Source organism: Cetorhinus maximus, chromosome 32, assembly GCF_964194155.1.
Source record: "Cetorhinus maximus chromosome 32, sCetMax3.hap1.1, whole genome shotgun sequence".
Lineage (NCBI taxonomy): Eukaryota > Metazoa > Chordata > Chondrichthyes > Lamniformes > Cetorhinidae > Cetorhinus > Cetorhinus maximus.
The window spans coordinates 15,531,369-15,557,779 of NC_135910.1; the positions used below are offsets into that span (position 1 = coordinate 15,531,369).

Sequence of the window (26,411 nt, forward strand, 5' to 3'; positions counted from 1 at the left end):
ACGTTTAGGGTTGCCAACTGTGATTAAGTGTATTCCTGGAGGTTTCATCACATGACTTGCCCCCACGCTCCAGCCATTAGTCGGCCAACACATCCATCCTTGTGACGTATGGCCTTCCTACGCCAATTGGAAAGCAAAAGGACTCATTACCCAATTGGATGATACTTGACTGTCAGCCAAACAGCCATTTCCACCACCACCACCACCAATCAGCACTTCCGCCCTCGCCTCACTCCCCCCACCACCTCATCCCCATTTTCAATATTTTTATGTCTGGTAAAGAGAAATGTTGAAAGAAATTGACCAAAACACCCCACCTTTCTTTAAAGCCCTGTTGATTTTTCTCCAGGGTTGGACACAGCAGTATCTTGGAGATTGATCTTCAATTCCTGGAGACTCCAGGCTAATCCCGGAGGGTTGGCAACCCTAAGTAGGTTCCAGGCTGGAATCTAGTTGAGGGATTTGGAGTGGTTTGCAGAATGAATACACAGGAGTGAATGCAAAACAGGGATCTAATTAAAGATCTTAAGTTTTTTTTAAAACCATTAATTTTAATTGGATTTAGGATTTGCACAAAAATCGACAGTACACAATGAACTGCGTTTCCTGAATGCATACTGCAGCTTTCTAAAGCTTGAGCAGAATATGATAGATCTGAAACACTTGGTTCAGTCTCAGAACTAATAGACCGCATGTTGCCACAATTAAACTGATTTCATTGGGAGAAGGCAGTGGAATATCAAAAGCGAGCTGAAGGACTTTACATTATTTCAAAATCCATATGAACATATGAATTAGGAGCAAGAGTAGGCCACTCGGCCCCTTGAGCCTGCTCTGCCTTTCAATAAGATCATGGCTGATCTGAATGTAGCCTCAACCCCACATTCCCGCTTACCCCTGATAACCTATCACCCCCTTGTTAATCAAGAATCTATCTAGCCCTGCCTTAAAAATATTCAAAGACGCTGCTTCCACCGCCTTTTGAGGAAGAGAGTTCCAAAGACTCTCAACCCTCTGAGGGAAAAGATTTCACCTCATCTCTGTCTTAAATGAGCGACCCCTTATTTTTAAACAGTGACCCCTGGTTCTAGATTCTCCCACAAGAGGAAACATCCTCTCCACATCCACCCTATCAAGACCCCTCAAGATCTGAAGGACCTTAGTGAACCAGATAGGCTTTCAAAACAAGTCTTACGATCATTATTAATGTGACTAAGAAGGTCTTGCAGTGCAATGGGTAATGTCCCTGCCTCTGAGCCAGAAGCTCTGGGTTCAAGTTTCAGTCCAGGACTTGGTGACCAAAGAAGGCACACTCATCACGTGGCCTAACAGGTTAACTTGTAAATCCTTCCAACATATACAGATGGTAATAGTGGGAAAGATTCCTGATCAGCCATGCGATGGAAAGAATGTTGGAGCCTCTACCATCACTATCCATAGCTCCAGACTGCAACATGCATGTAAAAGTGTATGTAACCACAGCACCTCAGACTCCTTGAGAGGCCGGTAAGTTCAGTTGGATGACTGGTGTGGATTAGATTGGTGCCAACAGCATGGGGTTCGATCCCTGTTCTGGTTAGCTTTTAGTTAGGGACCTGTCTCCCTGCCCTACCTCCGGCGTATGACATGGTGCTGTGGATCAGACCTGTCTTTGGAGAGAGAACTGAAGGAGAAGATTAATGAGAATTTATTCCAGATTTATAATTAATTGGATTTAAATTCCCCCAGCTGCTGTGGTGGGATTTGAACACACATTTTCAAAGTATTAACCCAGTTGTCTGGGTTATTAGTCCAGTAACATTACCACTATTCTAGTTCATTCCAGGATTCTAGAATCTTCCATAATCATGCTAGAATCCCCTTCAATGGCTTTAAAGGAATGATGAAGCATATGGCCTTTCACCCAACATCAGTCTTCTGAGGGTCAAGGGAAACACATGGTTTTGTGATACAGCAAAACAAATGGACCAAACCCTAAGTGTTTCAACAGCAATGTTCTTACAAAGGAGCATTATCAAACAAGTCTGAACACCACCACCTGGAATTTTCCCTCCAAGTCACACACCATCCTGCTTTGAAGTATATCGCCGTTCCTTCACTGTTGCTAGGTGAAAATCCTGGGACTCTCTCCCTAACAGCGCTGTGGGTGTACCTACACCACAGGGACTGCAGCGGCTCAAGAAGGCAGCTCACCACCACCTTCTCAAATCGGCAATTAGGGATGGGCAATGAATGTTGTTCTTGTCAGTGACATGCATCCCGTGAGCAAATAAAAAACTCCACTGAGACACCTGGTGGTCAGAGCCAGTGTTTGCACAGTGACAGTTGACATAGTAATTTACTATTGGAGACATGAATAGAAAATGATCACCAAAAACCTATGCAAGGTTTTTTTTTAAAATAATCCATTGATGCTGTTATATTGGGGGGGGAGGGGGGGGTTGGATTCAATTAAAAAACTTAACATAACTCATGGTAAATATTGACAGAAAATCACCTTAACAGAAAATTACTGCCTTAGGTAATATCACTTCGTGTTATAAAATAGAGACCGCTTTTAAATTCACTTTCCACTCATTTAAATTCATGCCTTACTGATCCTATTATTCTGTCCTAATTTAAAGTAATATTCTTCATTATCTACATACCCTACAACTACTCATTTTACATCTAGCCTTCAAAGCCAAAATTAATTGAAATGACTCATTAGCAAATTCACATTTTAATGATTAAGTTGCTCAAGGTCGGTGGTATTCATTTACAATTATTTGTTGCACACAACATTGAGGTTGGCTGTTTCTCTGGCCCAAGATTGGTGATGAGCCTGGGACCCTGTGGTCTGTGTGACCAAACAGTGAAAAGTGAAAGCTGCTGTATTCCCAGAGGATCATAGGCTGCTCTCTCATAAGAGAGAGATGACTGGTGGTGAGTTTAACCTGAGGGTCACCACCCCTCAGGCGAGGGGCGAGGGTGAGAAGGCAGGGCCTTCATGGATGACCTAGCAGTATATTTACATACTATGCCATTGAGCTGGGCAAACGTTCAGTTGTAATTATCAGAGCTTTTGAGGAAGATGTGGCAAAGATACTTCTTGATGTATACGGACTTTAATGCTGATACAAAAACAACAACTTTTGTTCATATAGCCCCCTTTTAATTTGGTAAAATATCCCAAGGCACTTCGCAAGTAATCAAATTTGACACAGTGCCATGTAAGGGGACATTAAGACAGGTGACCAAAAGCTTGGTCGAAGAGGTTGGTTTTAAGCAACATCTTCAGGGAGAAAGAAAGAGAGGTGGAGAGGTTTAGGGAGACAATCCCAGAGCAGACAGCCCGGGCAGCTGAAGGCACGCCCACCAATAGTGGGCTGAAGGAAGTGGGGGAAAACTCAACAGGCCAGAATTGGGGAACACAGAGTTTTTGCAGGGTTGTTGGGTTGAAGGACTCCTAAAATGGAGTTCTGGGATAATCTTTCTTGTAAGAGGTGCCAATGATCAGGCTCTGGATATTTGGTGCAAGAGGTAATTTTAACTGAAACCAATCAAAGCCCAATAATTCACAATTAAGTCTTCAGTCACAAGCCTCAGCAATGATTTAATTAAATGTTGCTGAGGAGCTTTTACACCCATAGGTCTGAAGATTGAATGATTTATCAAAGTGTGGTTGACAGGTAACAAAATAAGTTGACACGACCAGAATGGCAGAAGGCATCACCACAAATATAAAATGAAAGAAGGAACTTGCATTTATAAAAGACTTTAGGACATTACAAAGCACTTTGAAGCCAATGAAGTTCTTTGAAGTGTAGTCACTGTTGTAGGAAACATGGCAGCCAATTTGTGCACAGCAGGCTCCCACAAACAGAAATAGGATAATGACTAGGAAATCTGTTTTTGTTTTTTTTCATTCTTTCATGGGATGTGGGCATCACTGACAAGGCCAGCATTTATTGCCCATCCCTAATTGCCCTTGAGAAGGCGGTGGTGAGCTGCCTTCTTGAACCGCTGCAGTCCATGTTGTGCACGGTGCTGTTAGGGAGGGAGTTCCAGGATTTTAACCCAGCGACAGTGAAGAACGGCAATATATTTCCAAGTCAGGATGATGTGTGGCTTGGAGGGGAACTTGCAGGTGGTGGTGTTCCCGTGTATCTGCTGCACTTGTCCTTCCAGGTGGCAGAGTTCACAGGTTTGGAAGGCGCTGTCGAGGGAGCTGTGGTGAGTTGCTGCAGTGCATCTTGCAGATGGTGCACACTGTGCGTCAGTGGTGGAGGGAGTGAATGTTGAAGGTGGTAGATGGGGTATAATCAAGCAAGCTGCTTCGTCCTGGATGGTGTCGAGCTCCTTGAGTGCTGTTGTGATGTTTGTTGAGGGATAACTCCAGTGCTTTTCTTCGAAATGGTACCATTGGATCTTCTACATTCAGTAGGGAGAGCAGACAGGGCCTTGGTTTAACATCTCATCTGAACATAGCACTTCCAACAGTGCAGAACTCCCTGGAGTGTCAGCCTAGATTTTGTGCTCAAATCTCTGGCTTCATCACACAACCTCCTGATTCAGAGTGCTACTAACCGAGCCATGGCTGACACTTTGTGAAGAATGGTCACTTGAGGGTGTCTGGTGACAATGAAATCAGCATTGGGGTGTCAATTTCTTCAAGGGGGTAGGGGGCGAAATTGAGAAAATTAAAAGAGGTAAAACAAAGGAACAAGTGCAGCCTCAGGTATTATAACTTCAGTCTCCTAGCACGAGATTATTCCAGTGAAGGCACTGAGCAAGCAGGGATTCTGAATTTGAATAATTAGATGTAAATTCTTCTAGTACATTCTGTACAGTGATAGCACCTGACACAGAACAGCAGCTAAAGGCTCACACCCTGACAGCGACAAATGTGCTGGAGATCCATCAACCTTTCGGATAAATCATAGAAAACTACAATCCCCGCCCAGTGTACCACAATCTCACGGCACCCCATATTCCAGGCTCATCCAGTGTGCTCACAATCCCATTCAGATCAAAATTTCTCCCCAAGGAAGCCTGCGTGTCAGCCACTGCTCAGCTGATGAGCACTTGTGTTTGAGTGAGAAGGTCGTGGGTTCACATCCAACTCCAGGACTTGAGTATAGAATTTATAGCTGATGCTCCAGTGGAGTCCTGCAATGTCAGTGATGTTGCCACTCAAATAAGAGGTGAAACTGAGGCCCTAGCTGCCTCCTCAGGTGAATGTTGAGGGCCCCCATTGGGAGGAAGAGCAGGGAGACACCCTGTTGTCCTGGTCAACATTTATCCCATCACTAACAACCGATTATCCGATCATTATCCTGCTGGCATTTTTGGAAGCTTGCTGTGCACAGATTGGCTGCCATGTTTCCCACGTTGCACCAGCAACTACTCTTCAAAAGTATTTCATTGGCAGTGAAGTGCTATGGGGTGGCCAATGGGCATGAAAGGCGCAATAGAAATGCAAGTCTTTCTTTCTGTTCTCAGTCAACATCCACATTGTCCCTGTGCCACTCGAGTACTCCGGATGGGATGTTGTGCCATCTAGTCCTGTTGGCACAGAGGGGGCCCTTTTTAAATTGGCAAACTCAGATTGGCCAGACTGCAGGGCACCGCCAAGACTTGACTAGAAGATCTCTCCGGATGTCGGATCCTCTCAGTTTTGGTGTTACTCTTGCAAATCCTTATTGCACCTTCTCCAATGCCTCTATATCCATTTTATAACATAGAGACCTGGACCATGTCCGGTACAGTTGTTGCAGAGTTTGAGTAGCACACGGTGCAGAATCTTCGATTTAATACAGCTACAGGGAGGAGGGAGAGAGCTGAGGAGTTTTTGGAACTTATTGCAACTTAGGAGGCACATGATGGTTTTTCAGAGCTGCACTGAGCATCGATAACATACTGAAAAATAAGAACATAAGCACATAAGAAATAAGAACAGGAGTAGACCATTCGGCCCCTCCATCATTCAATAAGATTGTTGTTGATCTGATTGTGGACTTATCTCCACATTCCTGCCTGCCACCCCCTCCACCCCATAACCCTTCATTCCAGCCTCTGAGGGAAGAAATTCCTCCTCAACTCCATCTTAAATGAGAGACCCCTTATTCTGAAACTGTACCCCCTTGTTCCAGAGTCCCTTGTGAGGGGAAATATCTTCTCAGCACCTACCCCGTCAAGCCCCCTCAGAACCTTGGGATGGTTTGCAACGCTAAAGGTGCTATATAAATGCAGACTGTCGTAGACACTGAAATTTCAAAGATTGCTTCATTTAGTCAACTTCAAAATGTGTGCGCGAATAAAACCAGGGAGACAAAGGGAACCCTATGCAATATTAATGTGTAACGTTACAAAGAACAAACGCACTGAATTTTCCAACGGGCAAGATCACTTATTGACAGCACAATAATAACATGACGCACCTTGCTTCTTTCCATACATTCGGTGCCCTACACTTAACCCCTTCGCTGCCCATTGTGGAACCTCAGCATCAGAACAAGGTGACTTGTAGGATATCGCTCCGTTTCCTCAAATCATCGTTACATCTTTCCTGTTTTAATGATTGGGCTCCATTGAAGTGAGCACTTATTTTGATAGGCAAATGAGTGCTTTGTTAAAATAAATTTTGAGCAAAGCTTCATAAAAGCAGACAGAAAAATTGAAAAACAGGAAAGGACTTGCATTTATATAGCACTTTTCACAACCTAAGGATGTCCCAAAGGGCTTTACGGCTAACGAAGTGCTTTTTAAAGCAGAGTCACTATTGTAATGTAGTAAACACAGCAGCCAATTTGTGTATAGCAGAATGCGATAATGATCAGATCATCTGTTTATTTTTAATGGTTAATCTTCACGGGTCCTCCGGCCACTATGACTCCGGTCACTAGGCCATCGGAGAGAAACTTTCTGCTCTTCTTTGACCTAATGCCTCTTGGGAGGGGCAGATGGAGCCTTGCTTTAATGTCTCATCCGAAAGACAGCACCTCTGTCAGTGCAGCACTCCCTTGGCTCCGCACTGGGAGCATCGACCTTGATTGGGTGTTCAAGCCTCCAGGCTGGGATGTGAACCTTTTGAGTGGGCTGGTGTGGATGAAAGGCTCACACCTGGGATCTGTGGAAAGGTGGGTGAGGGGGTAGGATTTAGGACATAACTCCTATCCAAAAAAAAAAACCGAGAAAAGGACATCTTCCTGTCGCAACCACAGGCTTATAACCAGCTGTAACTAAAAACATTACAACTCACAGTCTTGACTTGTAATGTTAGGATAGAATCACTCAGGTAAACTCTACTTGTAATGTTAGGATAGAATCACTCAAGTAAACTTTAATGAAAGAGCTCAAATCCTTCTAAATCTAAATCTTCAAATCTGACAACAGCTCAAATCCTCCTAAACGAGCAATTTTCTATGGTTTAAAGTATTCCCCATAGGTTATAAATCATTGAATTATTTCTTTTATAACTGACAGCTGCACTGACTTTTCATTCATTGTGAATATTAATATCTGTCCAATTAGCCGTTCTTCTCTTCCACTGTGATTGGGTTGATTTCGTTGAGGTTGGCATTTCCAATTGGTCCTCCCCCTCTCCCCCACCTCATTCACTCCCAGGACAATTTCTTTGGAAAACCAAGCCATGTGTTTCATTGCTTTTGTGATGATTCCCCAGGGTGTTTTGACCCTTTCACTTCATGTTTGTTGTTGTCCCCAAGATCAGGATCAACAGCTCCCGTCTCACCTCATGCCCGATCCCTGCAGATTCTATCTCAACCAGCAGCCTTCAAGTTGGTCTCGGGACATTGTCCACTGGTCACAATTGGCATTGTGCCGCTTTACTCTGTAACTGTTTTACCCTTACCCCATCCACCCACCACCCCATCTTCATGACGTCTCCTCACAATCTTTAGGGGGCAAAAGTGGACTAATGTTCAGAGCAACCTGGTCAGAAGCTGGGAATCCTGCAGCAAGCAACTCACCTCCTGACTCCCCAAAACCTGTCCACCATGTACAAGGCACGAGTCAGGAGTGTGATGGAATACTCTCCACTTGCCTGGATGAGTGCAGCTCCTTCAATACTCAAGAAGCTTGACACCATCCAGAGTAAAGTAGCCTGCTCGATTGGCACCCCATCCACCACCTTAAACATTCACACTCTCCACCACCGATGCATAGTGGCAGCAGTGTGTACCATCTACAAGATGCACTGTAGCAACTCACCAAGCCTCCTTCGACAGCACCTTCCAAACCCATTATCTCTACGACCTAGAAGGACAAGGGCATCTGATACATGGGAACACCACCACCTGAACATTTCCCCAAAGCTGTACACCATCTTACATGGAACTATATCACCATTCCAGGGTCGCAGGGTCAAAATCATGAAACTCCCTTCCTAACAGCACTGTGGGTGTACCTACACCCCATGGACTGCAGCGGTTCAAGAAGGCAGCTCACCACCACCTTCTCAAGGGCAACTAGGGATGGGCAATAAATGCTGGCCCAGCCAGCAACACCCACCATGAAAGAATAAATTTAAAGAAAACTCCAAATGATGTCTTAGTTAATCTAAGAAAGGACAGCAATGTCATTGTCCATGCTTGTGTGTCTCTATGTGGATGTGTATATGAGTATGTCTAGGGCATATGTGTGTCTGTGTTGGGGCTGGTGGGTTGACACACAGTTTGAAGACAGACAATTCTTCTGTCAAAGTCACCGTGTCTTTCACAGAACTTGATACAACAATTTACTGATTCATTATCTCTCATCTACAGCCTTATCTTAAATCATTGACCGTATGACCAGAACTGCGCTGGATTCCGAGTGCAATTACATTATAAACAATAGGTGCTGGAGTAGGCCATTCAGCCCATCAAGCCTGTTCCACTATTCAATAAGATCATGGCAGATCTTCCTGCACTATCCCTTAGTACCCAAAAATCTATCTTGAAAATACTTGATGGCTGAGCATCAGCAACTCTCTGGGGTAGAGAATTCCAAAGATTCACAACCTTCGGAGTGAAGAAATTTCCCTTTATCTCCGTCTTAAATGGCCGACCCCATATTCTAGGAGCCTTGGCAAATTGCTGCAGTGCGTCTTGTAGACATTCTAACCATTTGGTTGCTATGTTACCTAAATTACAACAGTGGGCAACATTTCCAAAGTATTTGGTTGCCTATTAAGCACTTTGGGACATCCATAGATCATGAAAGATTCTATGGAAGGCAAGATCTTCCTTTCCTTCAGATACTGTAATTGTAAAGTCGCACACTGGTTTGAAGGGCACAAGTGACATATGGCACAGAGCACGGAACTAATATTTGAGTATAGCCTAAAAGCATAACATTTTTATTTGTTCCCTGATGTAAAACTTTGAACTTTCCTTTGACACAGTGAAGCAAACATCCACAGGCATCGGTTGCTTGCAAAGTGCTATAAGTAATGTCCAACTTTACTGTAAGTGAAACTTTTTCTCCTGTGTTTGACTGGGTTAAAAAAATCCAGGTCACAGAACTTTTCAATTCCAGGCTGCAGCTATCTTGTGCAATACATCACTCGCCGTTATTTTATTGCTGTCTGAGTCATCATGTGTGGCATCTCAATGGACATGCACTGACCCTGAGTCCAGGCACTAGTCATAAATAGAAAGTGGGAAAGGTGGAGCGTTAAGATTTTATTGAATTTGGCTGGGGGAAGCTTCAGCCAACAGGAAGAAAATAAACATTTCCAAAATATCCTTCGGAAACATTCTTCTCCCCTTCCTTCGGGATGGGGGTTTGGTTGTGTAGGCCCCTGGTGCCAAGTTCATTCTTCAGTAAAATGATGCCAGAAAAAGAAAGACTTGCATTTACATAGCGTCTTTCACAACCACTGGATATCTTTAAAGCCAATGAAGTGTGTTTTGAAGTGTAGTCATTGCAGGAAACACAGCACAAGGTGACCAAAAGCTAGGTCAAAGAGGCGGGTTACAAGGAGCTTCTTAAAGCAGAGGTAGAGAGGTGGCGAGATTTAAAGATTAAAGAGAGAAATGCCAGAACTTAGAAACCCAGACAACAGAAAGCATGGCCGCCAATGGTGGAGGGATGAAAATCGGGTGGCCAGGATTTGAGGAATTTGGGGGGAGTTGTAGGGATGGAGGAGGTTACAGAGAAAAGGAGGAGTGAGACCATGAAGAAATTTAGATACGAGTGTGATCATTTTAAATTGGAGGTGTTGGGTGACTGAGTTGATTGATTGATTTTAAAATTCTCATCCTTGTTTTCAAACCCCTCCATGTCTCCCTATCTCTGTAACCTCCTCCAACTCCCTCCATGTGTGTTGACTACAGCCTCAAATGTTTTCACCCCTTCACCTCACTGTGCCTTCAGATATCCAGGCCCCACGATCTGTAGCTGCCCCCTCGTAACCTTCCCATCTCTCCACCAGCCTCCTCTCCTTTAATACTCTCTTTAAAATTCATCTCCTGACTCCTGTTTTTTCATCCATGAAATTAGAGCATTCTCCAGCCTGTGCATAGTTCTGTTCTCCATGTTATAAAAAGGAAACAGAGGCATTGAAATAGATGCAGAAAAGATTTACTATGATGACACCAGAAGAGGTTATAACTATCAGGAAAAAACTGAATAAGTCTAGGGCTAGAAAAGAGAGTGCTGAAGGGTGGGCTGATAGAGGGCTTTTAAATTATAATAGTGTTTAACAGGGTGGGCGCAGGTAAGAACTGGGAGGTATAAATGTAAGATGGTGTGACATGTTACAGATCACTCAGGGAGTCCAAGTTGCTGTGGTAACATGCATGTTGTAGCCTGGAGCTATGGATAGTGATGGTAGGGCCTCCAACTTTCATCCCATCACACGGCTGACCAGGAATCTCTCCCGCTCTTACCGCCTGCCTTTGGCGTGTGTTGGAAGGATTTGCAGGTCAATGATCAACCTGTTTGACCACATTGTGAACGCCTTCCTTGGCCATCAAGTCCCAGATTGGGACTCAAACCCCAGGCTTTGGGCTCAGAGGCAGGGTTGCTACCCACTGCACCGCAAGACTGCACAACAAGAACTCCTAAATATAAGACAGTAACTAATAAATCCAAGGGGGAATTCGGGAGAAACTTCTTTACCCAGAGAGTGGTGAGAATGTGGAACTCGCTACCTCCGGGAGTGGTTAAAGCAAACAGTATAGAAGCATTTAAGGAGAAACTAGATAAGCACTTGAGGATGAAAGTGAAAGGAATAGAAGGAAAAGGTGATGGGATGAGAAGAAGCGAAGGAGGCTTGTGCAGGATGGATCTATTGGCCAAATGGCCTGTTTCTGTGTTGTACATTCTATGTAACAACACAAAGCCACTTTACATTCAATAACATCTTTCACTACAATTCAGTGGGACATCAATATTTCAACTCCTGCCAGTTAAGTGTGGAGTGCAGGTGATCACTCTTGAGAGTACGACTGGGTGGGACTGCACTCACACAATACTCCGACTTTGTAATCTCTCCAGACAGCTGCTATCTCGGCTGAATGTGTTTCCCTCCCTAGGCCCTGTCTGAATTATTGAACGCACAGCTCTCCTGCTCTTGTACTCTCTGAATTGTTATGTCTTTGTTCTCTGAGTGAAAAGGTTGTGACAGGGAGCAATAGCTGAACATCTAAGCCCATAAAAGCTATTAAATTTCCACCTGCAATCAGACAAAGTGCCAGCTGTTTGTGTTTGTGTGTTTTAAATAAGTCGCGAGCTCTCTCTCTCTCCCGGTTACAATACCCTGTTTATTTCATGGAGAATTACACAGTACGTCTACTGCACAAACTGACCATTTGGCCCAACTAGTCTATGCTGCGGTTTACGTTCCATCAAACTGATGATGGGGTTTTGATGAAGCAAAGAGGGAGCAATTGTTTTCTCTGGCAAGTATGTGAGTCACCAGAGGCCATACATTTAAAATTTAACCAGAGGGAAAATGAAGAGAAATTATTTTACAGAGAGGTAGCTAAGATAGAACGCATCTGAATGTGGGACTCGGATGGGTGGAATCCGATTACATAGGAACTTTCAAAAGGCAATTGAGCATACACTTGAAGAGGGCTAATTTGTCATGAAATTTGTGGGTTAGAAGCAAATCTTGAGGTATCACCGCACCCAACTATTACTCAGCATAGAGTGTGTCATCAAAACAGAGCACTTTTCTTTTGGAGTCCAGCTCTTCCCACTCCCCTCCAAACACTTACTTGGACCTTGGCAGAGAAGGTACATTCTAGGTATCTGGATGAGTTGTTGGTGTTCATCGGAATTTGCCAAACTTTCCTCTGCTAACTGATATCCCATGAGCTTTGTTGGAAAGGACGCAGAGAACGGCAGAGGTTTACGGCACCCAAGGCAGTCATTTGGCCCATTGTGTCTCAACCAGAGCAACCCCAACCAAACCCTACTTGCTCCTGCCAAGCCCCACTCCCTCTACCCAAATGGCTGTCTCTTCCTCTGCTTCATGTCTGTATCGACCTTAGACTACTGTCCAACCACTCCCACTGGTGAAGCATTCCATGCTCCAATAATCTTCTGCATCAAGAAATTTGTCCCAACTGCTCTTCTCACTCTCATTAACAAACTGATGGCCTTTTGTCAATGGCTCCCCATTTGGAGGAAATATTCTTCCAATATTCATCCTACCGGAGGTCTTGTGGCACAGTGGGTGGTGTTCTACCTCTGAGGCAGAAGCTCTGGTTCGAGTCCCTCTCCAAGGCTTGATGGCCAAGGAAGGTTTGATTATCAACCTGCAAATCCTTCCAACACACGCCAATGACAGGTGGCAAAAGTGTGAGAGACTCCTGGTCCATCAGGTGATGGAAAGAAAATTGGAGCCTCTACCATCACTGTCTATAGCTCCAGACTACAACATGCATGTAAAAGTGCATGTTGCCACAGCAACTTGGGCTCCCTGAGTGAATTGTAACGCACACATTCATTGTACCAATCCTTTCATAATACAGAGGCTGCTGCAGTGGATGCTAGACTCGCTGCATTGGTCCCTGAATGGGGGGCTGACTGGGGGTGGGGTTAACAGATAAAATTGGTTCATACATCTCCTCGACAGGTTTCGATCGCTTCAAAGATGAATTACCCAGAGTATTCTTGGTCCTGGACTTTTAGCCTCTCCCAAGAGGTATCACAGCGATGAGGTGGGGAGGAGATCAGATTGAGATATATTTGGACATAACACTCCAGACAACTTGGGGCTGGCTTGAGCTGGTCCTTTCCTGGCCGTGTTTACATATTAAAAAATCTGTTAAATTTTGTCTTATGATTCTGTGTTTCATTGAAAATCAGTCCAGTATCTCAGACTCTCCATGTGGCCATCATTTCCCATTCCTGGTAGTACATTCCCTTGATTTTCATTGCTCCACCGTTGGCTTTTTCTGCACATTTAAGACACTCCTTAAAACACTGACTACAACTTTGGTCACCTCTCTTTATGTGGCTTGGCATCACCATTTTATCTGATAGACGATTCAATAACACCTCATTGTGTTAAAAGTGCTATATAAATGCAAGGTGTAGTTGTGCAAGGAATGGTAATTAGCCATAGAGCTCTCTCTCCATTAGAGAGAGACAAGTGGTTATATAGCTTGAGGGGCACCACTCCACATCAAGTGTTGGGCAAGGCAAGGAGGCAGATGTCAGTGAACCACAACAGCCAGCACAAGGATTGAACCAGCACTGTTAACGCCATTCTGCACCACACTCTAGCTATCTAGCCAACTGAGCTAACCGACCCCCACACTAGGCAAGGAAAGGTTTAGGTTTAGCTATGATGCCTCCCAGTGCTGAATAGGCACCTGATACTAGCAGGCTTCACCCAGCCACAGAAAGCGCGGAGTACAATTCAGCTGCTTGTGGAAACACACACACCCACACAAGCTCTTGTTAGAGGAAAACAGGGAAAACCAGGGAGATAAAATTAAGCAGAAACTTTTGAAAAGATCGAGGCAATAAATTGTGTTTTAAGATATCACGGGAAGGAATGATTGACTGTCGGCTGTTTGTTGTTTTCTGCTATGGCAGAAAGCACGATTGCACCCGTCTCCTTGACAATGCAAGCAGGCTGACTCCTGCTGTCAAGGTCATGATTGGGAGAGATACAGAGATAGGTTCTGCATCTGAATGCAGACAGCAGGCTCTCAGTCCAATGCAATAGACTGCACTATACAGCAGTGAATGAGGATGTACAACATTGTTATGCCGGCCACAGATTCAAAGAACACCCAAGCTTCAAGTATATATCAAAATAATTGTTTTCTGCAACTAAATTCTCATACCATGTGGACAGGAATGATTATAAAATATGCTTCTCATGGTTTATCAGCTTGGTGGCATTGCTTACAGCACAGGAGGGCATTTGGCCCATTGCGCAGTCTGTTTTAAGATTTATTCTTACATCGCTGGCAAGGCCAGCACTTGTTGCCCATCCCTCTTTGTCCTTCCACAGGGTGGCTTGCATGGCCATTTCAGAGTCAACCACATTGCTGTGGACCTGGAGTCACATGTGGGCCAGATCAGGTGGGGGTGGCAGATTTCTCTCCCCAAAAGACATTAATGAACCAGGTGGGTGTTTGATAGTTTTGTGGTCACCATTACGCAGACTAACTTTCAATTCCAGGCTTTTTTTTAATTAAATTGAATTTAAATTCCACTGGCTGTGGTGGTATTTGAACCCATGCCTCCAGAGAATTAGCCTGGGCTGACTGGATTACTAGGCCAGTGACATGACCGCTACGCCACCATCTCCCCCTCTCAGGAGCTCACCGCCACATTGACACGTGGTTCCAGAAGCTCCAAAGGAGACACCAGCCCTGCAAACCGGGTGTCAGCAGAGATCAGCCCGCAGCACGGGCAAGGCATAACTTCATGTGTGACACTCGTGGCAGACTTTGCCTTTCCACAATCAGCTTGTTCAGCCATCGAGAGGAGGGAGACGGGCAGCAAATGGTTTCGTCTGACCTCACCGAACTCGGAGGCTGCATTCCCGTCATCTCTCGCCGATAGGAGGATGCCAAACGGTATAAAGGCCTTCACCCCGTGGCTAACCCGTCATGTATCTGATCTGGAAACGCTGAGCAAATTCACCAGTCGGTATCCCACATGCCAACGAGCACAACACCAGAATTGATCATTCCTTTTAGCTGCTCAAAAAGCTGCTGTTGAAACCCACTCAAATTGGAGCTACATTTTTGATTTAATTGAAATTGAGTTTTTCACTTCTCAATTATCAATGGCTTCTTGATGCTGTCATTTGGACTGACAAGCTGAATACAGGAATCTCCAAAGTCTAAGTTGGTTTCCACTGCAGTGTCTTTGCCCCACCATTAGCAGCTGTGCCGTCAGCTGTTCGGGCCCCAAGCTCTCGAACTCCCCCCCCCCTCGAAAACCTAGCACCTTGACCAGGTTTTTGGTCACCGACCCTAATACAACAACGAGGCACATTCATATAGTGCCCTTAGCATCGTAAAACATTCCAAGGTGCTTCACAGGAGTGGGAATTAGGCACTGAGCCACGTAAGGAGATATTGGGGGGGAAATGTCCAAAAGCTTGGTCAAAGAGGTGGGTTTTAAGGAGCGTCTCAAAGAGAAAGGGAGGTTGAGAGGCGGAGAGGATTAGGGAGTGAATTCGTGGTTGAATTTTGTTAGATAATGCTCCTGAGAAGTGCCTATTTAAAGTGGTTATGTAAGTGCAAACTGGTACTGCTGGTATCTATAAAAGCTTCACATCGACAAGAATCCATGCTCACAAGATAAGGAGCAAAAATAGGTGAACCAAGCCAGTTTTGTTGTATAAAAAATGTCACCAATACATTCTGACAGCAAATCAAAGTGCTGAGTGGTCTACTCCTGCTCCTATGTGTAATGCTCTTACATACACACATACGAAATAGGAGCAAGAGCTGGCCATTCGGCCCCTCGAGCCTGCTCTGCCATTCAATCAGATCATGGCTGATCCTTTTGTATTCGAATTCCACATTCCCATCGACCCCCGATAGCCTCTGATTCCCTTGCCTAACAAGAATTTATCTACCTCTACCTTAAAAATATTCAATGACCCCCCATCTCCACCGCCTACGGAGGCAGAGAGTTCTCAAGTCGCACAACCCCCTGAGGGAAAAAAATTCTCCTCATCTCTGTTCTAAAAGGGTGACCCTTAATTTTAAAACAGTGCCCCCTAGTTCTGGACTCACCCACAAGGGGAAACATCCTTTCCACGTCCATCTTGTCAACATCGTTCAGGATCTTGTACACTTCAATCAAGTCACCCCTCACCCTCCTAAACTCCAGTGGAAACAAGCCCAGTTTGTCTAACCTTTCCTCATAAGACAACCCACTCATTCTAACTATCGATCTAGTCAACCTCCTCCAAACTGCCTCCAATGCATTTACATCCATAAATAAGGAGACCAAAACTGCACACAGTATTCAAGATGCAATCTCACCAATGCCCTGTATAACTGAAGCAGAACATCCTAACTTTTATGTTCAATCCCTCTTGTAATAAAGGATAGCATTCCATTAGCCTTCTTAATTACTTGCTGCATCTGAATACTAACTTTTTGTGACTCATGCACCTTGGAACTCTGCAACCGTTTAAGTGCTTTTTTATTCTTCCTGCCAAAGTGAACAACTTCACATTTTCCCACATTAGACTCCATCTGCCAGATTTTTGCCCACTCACTCAACCGATCTATATCTGTCTGCAACCTCATGTTCTCTTCACAACATACTTTCCTACCTATCTTTGTATCATCTGCAAATTTAGTTACCATGCCTACACTCCCCTCATCTAAGTCATTGATATATGTAAAAAGTTGAGGCCCCTCACAGACCCCTGTGGGACTCCACTGGTCACATCCTGCCAATCAGAAAAAGACCCATTTATGCATACTCTCTGTTTTCTGCCAGCCAGCCCATCTTCTATCCAGGCTAATATGTTACCCCCTATACCATGAGCTTTTATTTTCCGCAATAACCTTTGATGTGGCACCTTATCAAATGCCTTCTGGAAATCCAAGCACGTCAACAGGTTCCCCTTTATCCACAGCACACGTTACTCCTTCAAAGAACTCCAATAAATTGGTTAAACACAATTTCCCTTTCATGAAACCATGACGACTCTTCCCAATTACCTTGAATTTCTCTAAGTGCCCAGCTATAACCTCCTTAATGTTCAATTCTAACACCTTCCCCACAACAGGCATCACGCTAACTGGCCTATAGCTTCCTGTTTTCTGCCTCCCTCCCTATTCCCTTCTTGAATAGAGGGGTTATATTTTCTTTCATTCTAAATTGCAGAATCCTACATGAAGATCAATGAGCTGGAAGAACAAATCTGGCATCACAATAAATTCTCTCTATTTTTGGGTTTTGATTGACATCTCAAAGTAGTGATAATGTCTTTTCAAGCAAAGGGCTCTCCGCCAACAAGACTCAACTCTGCGGAAGGGTCATGAGGACTCGAAACGTCAACTCTTTTCTTCTCCGCCGATGCTGCCAGACCTGCTGAGTTTTTCCAGGTAATTCTGTTTTTGTTTTGGATTTCCAGCATCCGCAGTAGTTTTTTGTTTTTATCAACTCAGATTGGTTGCTGTGGCAAGCCATAGCACTTATACTGGCGTTATGGACCTCGTTTTAATGGAACCTTGACCATTGGACGAGTGATTGGGTGCCACTCAAACTGTCACAACAAACACTGTTCCATGACAGAAATCACCTCTAAGTCTGGTTCGACATTCTCGTTGCTGTGCCTGAATTGACTTTGTCATAAAGCCCAGTAAGCCCCAGGCTTTGGCCTGTGCTGCCTTAATTAATCAGACCAGGGCAGTAGTAAAGTGCCATCTCTGATCACAGTTCACCTTCAAAGCAGACGGTTGTGGGTTCAAGTTCCACTTCAGAGACTTGAGCTACATAATCCTGTTTTTGTGATGTCGATTGAAGGATAAATAAAGTCACAATCGTGCAACCGCTTCATGATGATATGGTTGCGACTGTCTTGAGTGGGAGATCTGAAACAGACACCTTCAAAATCTGGACCAGGGTCAGACAAAGCTGTGTGTGATAGCCCCCATACTATTCACAATTTACCTGACAATGGCTCAACTGCCCTCTGGTGTCAATATGAAACACTGCCTAAATGGAAAACTCCAACCTCAGTCGCCTCTGTGACAAAACTAAACTGACCACTATAGACACATGATCTACAGTTTGCGGATGACAGCAGTGCTGTTGCCCACTCTGCCCTAGATTTGTAAGACACTCTCAATCTCTTCAATTCTGCATAAGACTCAGCCTGTCCTTGAACGTTGTTGAAACAAAACTCATACTGACCCATATCTGATCAGTCAAATATTCCACCTCCCATATATGTTGAAGGACAGAATCTGGAATATGTTGAGAACTTCCCAATCCTTGGCAGCCGCCTCTTGTTGTGCCCGGATGGTCAAAAAGCATCTCCCCCCACCAGGTCCTGTTTTCTTAACTCTCAAATGGCCAACGTTCCAGGGCAAAGAAAACACTACAAAGAAATTCTGAAGCTCTCCTTGAGTTACGGCGGCATTGACATTAATGATTTGGAGGAGCATTGCTACCAATTGTTCAAAATGGCGACAACTTACCCATTAAGCTGCATCACACTTCATGTCTAAATGCCTTAATGAGGGGGCAGAGTGGCAGCAGAGAAGCAAATCTTCTGCCTCACGGGGTGTCCTGGCCCACAATCTGCTGGTCGAGAATTGACCTGATCAGTCACATGAAGACCCAAGGCAGAAACTCACGGCCTTGAGTAGACATCACCCTGGAATTGAGGGACAGCCAACCAAATATTGGCCAGGTCACCCCCCCCAGGGAGAACCTGCTTTTCTTCAAAATAGTCCAACTCAGGCAGGCAGGGCTTTGGTTTAACGTCTCATCTGGGAAACGGTACCTCTGACAGTGCAGCACTCCTTTAGTACTGCACTGGCAATGTAAACCTGGGAATTATCTGCTCAAGTCTCTGAAGTGGGCCTGGAGCTCTCAACCTGCTGACTCAGAAGGCCACCTTAGTGTTCTAGGAGGAGGACTGGGACAACTAGAAGCTTAAATAAGAGTTGGTGAGATGTTGCACTGCGGTTATAAGTAGCATCTTCAGAAATAAAACCAGCAACTGAGACAAGGTGTGAAAATAACAGAGACAAACAGGGCTGCTGAGAGCAATGGCTGCAACATACTATAAATCAGCAAAAGGCCCAAGTCATTGCCTTCAATCCAATTACTAGATACTGTTAAAATGGATTGCAAATTAATATTGTGTTTTAATTTTGTTTTTATTTTCCTTTTGCAAATAATTCTGTCATCAATGATTCTTACACCATTCCGTTTTACGTCTTAAGCAGTAATCTCCACTGTGAAACCTTTAAATATGATCGACTGTGGTAAAATTAAAATTCTACCATCTGTTCTTAGTTGCCCATCGAGATAAACTACCTGTGAGTTCCCAATGGCAGCTGTAGAGTGAGGAGGTCTGCCGAGCTTGAAGTCAGAGCCTTTAGGGGAAAGGGGGACGAGGGAAGGAGTACGAGTTGTAGTGGGGTGTGCACTCCTGGTTAGCTTGGCATGAATCCTATTATCTTGCAAGGCAGTGCTAGTAAACTTAGGGGTCTGCATGGGTGTGTGGCACCTGTTGGCTCTGGGGAAGCAATGGTAGGCAAGACAACAAAAGGCGATCTGATGTGCCCGGTGATGGGTTTTCGAGGAACCTAGAGTTGAATAAAAAGTTGGGCGACCACAATCTTAAAGAATATTCAAAGTCGTGCGTTTTGGCCAGTGAATCGCTAGATTTCAAACGCAGCAAGGACTGTCAATAGAGAAACGCGCCCAGTATCTCCGAGCCCAGCCAAGATGGACAGCAGCGCAGCAACACCATCGCCAGCAGAATCTTCTCCAAGCTGCTCACCATCCCAACGGAACAAGTGTGGCTGATCCTTCATGGACTCCTGGATTTTTCTGCCGAATGCTATTCCGGGAATACCGTCACAAAGGAGGTGGTCCAGAGAAGGCATCGTCTCGTGGTCACTATGGATGGTCTTGCCAACGTCACTCCAGTCACTCATTAGAGCACGAGATGTGCAGGATCAGCAAATCACTGGCATGCTACAGGACATCCTCTGTAATCTGGTGGTCATGTTTAAACAAACACTATCCTGCTTAATCTACTGATTGTGAAACTTTTTGGCCAGGTGCCAGGTGTTTTACAACGTCCTGGTCATTCTTGGAGGCCTTGAGGCTGAAAAGCACAGGAAAGATAGTGAAAGCTTCAACTAACTCAACACCCCCCTTGCAGCACAGAAGAAAAGGCTCCCAGTTCCTGACCGCTTATCCAATGATCCCTCCTGGAAAGTTTATATCTGTCAATTATTCAAGGAATGATAGGGCTTCTGCCTCCTCCCTACCTCTTCCCCCGCCCGCCTTCCCAAACTGTCCTGGTTTAGGCTCAACGTTATGCCAGGCACAAGAGGAGCTGAGTGACCCAGATTGAAGTCTCCTCCAAGGATGTGTCAGCGCCTTCAGTGAGAGTGGGGGAAAAAAATGTGGAGAAGGAACAACAGAAAATGTCTCCACAGGATGTGGCTTCCAACCTGAGCAGCTTAAAACAAGACACACTAAAGGGTCAAATTGTGAGGTGACTGTCCTTAGTCAAGTCCCTACGCCAACTGTCTTGACAAATGCCATCTTGGATATCCCAGAGTCGCTTGGTTGCTGGAAAGCAGTTGTCCCTCACTCTGTCTTGTTGAGGTTCCTCTGGTACTGGTTAGGTCCGATATACAGTAAAGGGCTGTGCGTAGGCTGGCTGATCACTTCTCTGCCGAGGTATGGCTGGAGGACTGTTGGAACCCGCACGCTGCCATCCTGAAAGCAAAGGGCATAACCATTTAACAGCAACTTTAGCATTAAAGCCAACGCTAAAAACAAAAACGCTTTACACACCATCTTCCTCTCCCCACCCCCAAACACCTACCAATCAGGTTTCTGGCTTGAACTAAATCTGCTGAATGAGAATGCTGCCACAGATACAGTTAGCAGCAGCAAAGCCCTTATTTGATCATGAGGCATACCACAGTCGAATAGCTGGGTGCAACTCACTTTGCTGCACCTGGATTCAGAATTTCTGGGGCTGCGGGGTGGTGGGTGGGGGGTGGGCGCTAAAAGGAAAATAAAAACAAGGGAATAAAATGAACTTGGGGAATATGAGGCTGTGTTCCACACAGACAAATAAGTTGAAAACAATCTGCTGGAATTTTCTTGTAGAGTTTTTTTATTCGTTCACGGGACGTGGGCTTCGCTGGCTAGGCCAGCATTTGTTGTTCTATTGTCCATCCCTAGTTCCCCTGAGACGATGAGGATGAGCTGCCTTCTTGAACCGCTGCAGTCCATGTGGTGTAGGTACACCCACAGTGCTGTTAGGGAGGGAGTCCCAGGATTTTGACCCAGCGACAGTGAAGGAACGGCCGATATATTCCCAAGTCAGGATGGTGGGTGACTTGGAAGAAAACTTCCAGGTGGTGGTGTTCCCATGCGTCTGTCATCCTTGTCCTTCTAGATGGTAGTGGTCATGGGTTTGGAATGTGCTGTCTGAGGAGCCTTGGTGAATTCCTGCAGTGCATCTTGTAGATGGTGCACACACTGCTGCTACTGTGCGTCGGTGGTGGAGGGAATGAATGTTTGTGGATGGGGGCCAATCAAGTGGGCTGCTTTGTCCTGGATGGTGTCGAGCTTCTTGAGTGTTGTTGGAGCTGCACTCATCCAGGCAAGTGGGGAATATTCCATCACACTCCTGACTTGTGCCTTGTAGATGGTGGACAGGCTTTGGGGAGTCAAGAGGTGAGTTACTCACCGCAGGATTCCCAGCCTTTGACCTGCTCTTGTAGCCACAGTATTTATATGGCTGGTCCAGTTCAGTTTCTGGTCAATGGTAAACCCCAGGATGTTGATTGTGGAGGATTCAGTAATGGGAATGTCATTGAACATCAAGGGACGATGGTTGGAGTCTCTCGGAGGAGAGAATTGGATGAATACTTAAAAAGGGAGTTTAAAAAATTGCAGGGCTATGTAGAATGCGTTGGGGAAGTAGGAGTAAATGGGTAGTTCTTTCAAAGAGCTGGTACAGCCATGATGGGCTGATTGGCCTCCTTCTGTGCTGTAGGATCCTATGGTTTCCCAGGAATGTGAATCAAATTCATCAATTGGTTCATGAACTTCATCAATTGTCTCCCTTCCTGAGCATCACTTTGAAATGGAGGGACTGAGAATCATGGGATTTACCTTTAACTGGTTACATTCCAAGATAGCAATCAGAGTGCGAGGTACAGCGCACGCAGTCCCATTAACCTGTGTGTAAGCAGAAGGAGAATTAGATAAGTACATGGTTTCCTTTCTTAAGAGCATGGTGCTTAGACAAAACAGACGGACAAAAAATATGCTCTTTTATCCCAATTCACAAAATGAGCCAGGCAGGAGCTCCCTCGCACCTGCACAGGAAACAAGATAAGGTTGGCATCTAACAGGGCTAATAATCTCTTAACTTTAACTTCTTATTTGGTCCCGATCTTTCCTGCCTCTCTTACCATCTTTCCTCAATGGTAGCCTGGTCAGTGCTCCTCCTGAATTTACCTTCCTTCTCGTGTTCCAAATAGATCACCTGACGCGTTCTGCCCCTCTTCCCTACATCCCTCATTGTGCTGAAGCCACGGTTGCTCACAATGCGTTTCCCTACATTAAAGGCACTATATCAATGCAGGTTGCTGTTGTTATTTCCTACTTCAGGTTCTACTTTTCCAGGAATTTTAACACAGAGTGCCTTGTCTCTCTCACCCTCCCAAAGTCTAATGTTACAATAGTGACTGCACATCAAAAGTACTCCATTGGCTGTGAAGTGCTTTGGGATGTCCCGTGGTTGTGAAAGGCGTTTTAGAAATGCAAGTCTTTTGTCAGATGGGCGTAAAAGATCTCAGAATATTATTTCATAGAAGAGCAAGGAGGTTCTCCCCGGTGTCCTGGCCAATGTTTATCCCTCAACCAACATCACTAAAAAACAGATGATCAGGCCACCATCACATTGTGGGATCTTGCAGTGCACAAACGTGCTTCCAATATTACAAAGAGTGAGTACATTTTTAAAAGTACTTCATTGGCCATGAAGTTTTGAGATGTCCTGAAGTTGTGAAAGGTGTTATGTAAATGTCTTTCATTCCAGCGATAGTATTCTGGAGGGGTGAGACCAAATGGGTCTTCATCTCCAACAGCTTGTGATGATTTTACCTACTCGTGTAAAAGTCAAGTTTCCAAGACTAGATTTTTAGCCAAAGAGTAGGGGGTCGACTTTTACACGAATAGTATTTGAAGGGTTGAAATCCACCCTCTCCCACCATCTCGCTATCGCAGTTGCCAGGTCAGAGGCTGTTCCCACCAACCCTGCCACCAAAAGTAGCCAAAAATTGTTACTGAATTTTTATTTATAAATAAATAATAACCTCCATGGAGACATATGAATTTATGAACACTAAATTCATCAAAAACCAAAGCCATATCGACAAATTTACACAACTTCATTCAGTTTTTTCATGGTCAGTTGTCTTCACCAACACTCTTTTCTCTCCAACTTTGCTCACCATTCGACTGGCTGGCGTGTCAAAATTCATGGGAGTCTCATCCACGTTCCAAATAAAGGTCAATCTGTATCCATCCTCTTGTCGATGTTTGATTATAAATCGCTGAAATGCGATAAGCCTGTCATCAGCTTGTGCTGGGAGAGGCGGTGAACTCTTTGTCTTCTGTCACAGTACAAAATTGTTTGTCTTCATAAACCTGGTACAGCATCCAGGGCTGGCTTTGAGATCTGCAACGCCTAATTCTCTTGCTTGCTTCAGGGCGGAGATTTGGACAGAACCGGGAGAAACTGAGAGTCCATTCTGGCGATTTTCACTCGCGTATTTTGTAACTTCATTTTCCAACTGCAGCCCCCACATGCTAGACTTTCCTCTGTTTGCACATTTATTCTTAGGTATCTGCCTAAGCTGTGTAGAGAGCTCCCTCCGATCGCTAACGTTTTTCTCTGATATTCTCTAGCCGCTGCACAATTATTTGTCTGCTTTGCAATCTCAACGATTTTAAGTTTGAACCGGGCTGTGTTCCTTCTTGATATCATGTTGCCATATTAGAAGGCAGGGTTGGTGGGAAGGCAGAGTGCACTAGTGAGGCGGTAGCTTTAACATCACGTGTTGATGCGCGCAGACATGAGGAGCTGAACAGCCGGCCTCGATGGTGTGCTATTCTCTGATTCTGTCAATGAGTAGGTTTGCACCAGGGTGAGTTTGACTTCAGCAGTGAGTGGGCGACAAGTACAAACAGTTTGGATGTTGTGGTCAAACGTCAGGGGTCAACTTTTACATGGGATTGGCCATTACCTGAACATATATGGTTTTTACTGGAGTTTAGAAAAATCACAGCTTGATCAAATTGAAGTGTTTCAAATGCTAATAGGATTCATGAGTATAAGATGGAGCCAGGACTCCTACTTACCGTGTGAGCGTACTTTAAACGAGCAGCTTCCTCATAGTACATGATATTCAACCTTCTGCTTTGGTAGTCTGTGCAGTTGGATGCACTTGAAAGCTTGCAAAAAGAGAAATAAAATTACTACCGTGTGTTATATTGAAATAACAAAAAAGAGCTAAAAACAACACATGAGTGAAAATGAAGGTCTACACTTCAGGAATAGATAATACACCACATCTACAAGGTGCATTGCTGCAACTTGCCAAGGCTCCTTTGACACCACCTTTCAAATCCACGATCTCTACCACCTAGAAGGACAAGGGCAGCAGACACATGAGAACACCACCACCTGCAAGTTCCCCTCCAAGCCACGCACCATCCTGACTTGGAAGTATGTCGCCGTTCCTTCACTGTCGCTGGGCCAAAAACTTGGAACTCCCTCCTTAAAAACACTATGGGGGTACTTACACCACAAAGACTGCTGCAGTTCAAGGCGGCGGCTCATCACCACCTTCTCAAGGGCAGTTAGGGATGGGCAATAAATGTAGACATTCCCAGTAATGCTGAGATCCCAGGAATGTTTGTCTTTATTCAATCAAATTTACATCCTGCAACAAGGCTAGAAACTCTCAAAAAGAACGCAGGCAAGAAAGAGGCCTCATCGCAATATCGAAAATATTAAATTTTACAATGAAAGAACACTGCAGAATATTACTCAAGATTATATCAGGCTGGTAGATTCAAAGGTGACTGATAACAGAATCAGAAACAAAATGAGGAGAATAAAATTTACACATCGTGTTGTTATACTCTGGGATTCACTACCTGAATGGGAGCAGAGTCAATAGTAGCTTTCACAAGGAAATTGGATAAATACTTGAAGGGAAAACATTCACAGGGCTGCGGGGAAAGAGCAGGGGGAGCGGGATTAATTGGACAGCTCTTACAAAGAGCTAACACTGGCACAATGGGCTGAATGGCCTCCTGCACTGTATCAATCAATGAACAGAAGCAACTTAAGTGGATTGCAAAGCAAATTTCAAGTTATCCTCTTGCTATCCTCTTACAATACAAGGAGGAACTGAAAGGGTGATAATAATCCAGAATGTAAACAGCAGTGATGTGAATGATTCAGATGCGCACAGGTTTGGTTTCTTTACTTAAGGAAGGATATATTTGTTTTGGAAGCAGTTCAGAGGAGGTTCACTAGGCTGACTCCTGGGATGAGGTGGTTTATCTTTTGAGGACAGGTTGAGCTTATACTCACTGTAGTTTAGAAGAATGAGAGGTGATCTTATTGAAACATGTAAGATTTTGAGGGGTCTTGACAGGGTTGATGCTGAGGATGTTTCCTCTCATGAGGGAGTCTAGAACTAAGGAGCACAGTTTAAAGATAAGGGGATCTCCTACTTAAGATGGAGATGAGGAGGAAGTTTTTCCCCCAAGAGGGTTGTTAGCCTGTGAAATTCTCTTCCAGAGAGCAGTGGAGGCTGGGCCATTGAACATGTGCAAGGCTGAGTTAGATGGACTTTTGATTGACAAGACAGTCAAGGGTTATAGGGGACAGACAAAAAGAGGAGTTAAGGCCACAATCAGATCAGCCACGATCTTATTGAATGGCGGAGCAGGCTCGAGGGACCGAATGGCCTACTCCTGCTCCTATTTCTTATGATCTTATGTTCAAAATGGAGCTGGGTGCTTGGGTGGGGAACGGAGACAAGAACCATGGGGGCAGATGACCTTCTCCCATCTTTGACTATCTGTGTGTTTTACAGGGGGGGAAAAAAGCTATCCCTCGCCTTGCTAAATGTAACAGAAGCACATCCTAAATGATGGCGATTTGGACGGTAAGGAAGAAC

General features: G+C 44.7%; 1 protein-coding gene across 1 annotated transcript in view; it reads right to left on the reverse strand.

Moving 5' to 3' along the window:
* Positions 1–19,306: 19,306 nt before the first annotated feature.
* Positions 19,307–26,411, reverse strand: part of sars2 (seryl-tRNA synthetase 2, mitochondrial) — a 40,471-nt gene continuing 33,366 nt past the window's right edge. The window contains exons 14-16 of the mRNA XM_078533323.1: positions 24,577–24,669; positions 22,321–22,386; positions 19,307–20,907 (exon numbers count right to left, since the gene is read on the reverse strand). Coding sequence (XP_078389449.1) covers positions 20,776–20,907; positions 22,321–22,386; positions 24,577–24,669 — 291 coding nt within the window. The 3' untranslated portion in view covers positions 19,307–20,775. The remainder of the gene's footprint in view (positions 20,908–22,320; positions 22,387–24,576; positions 24,670–26,411) is intronic.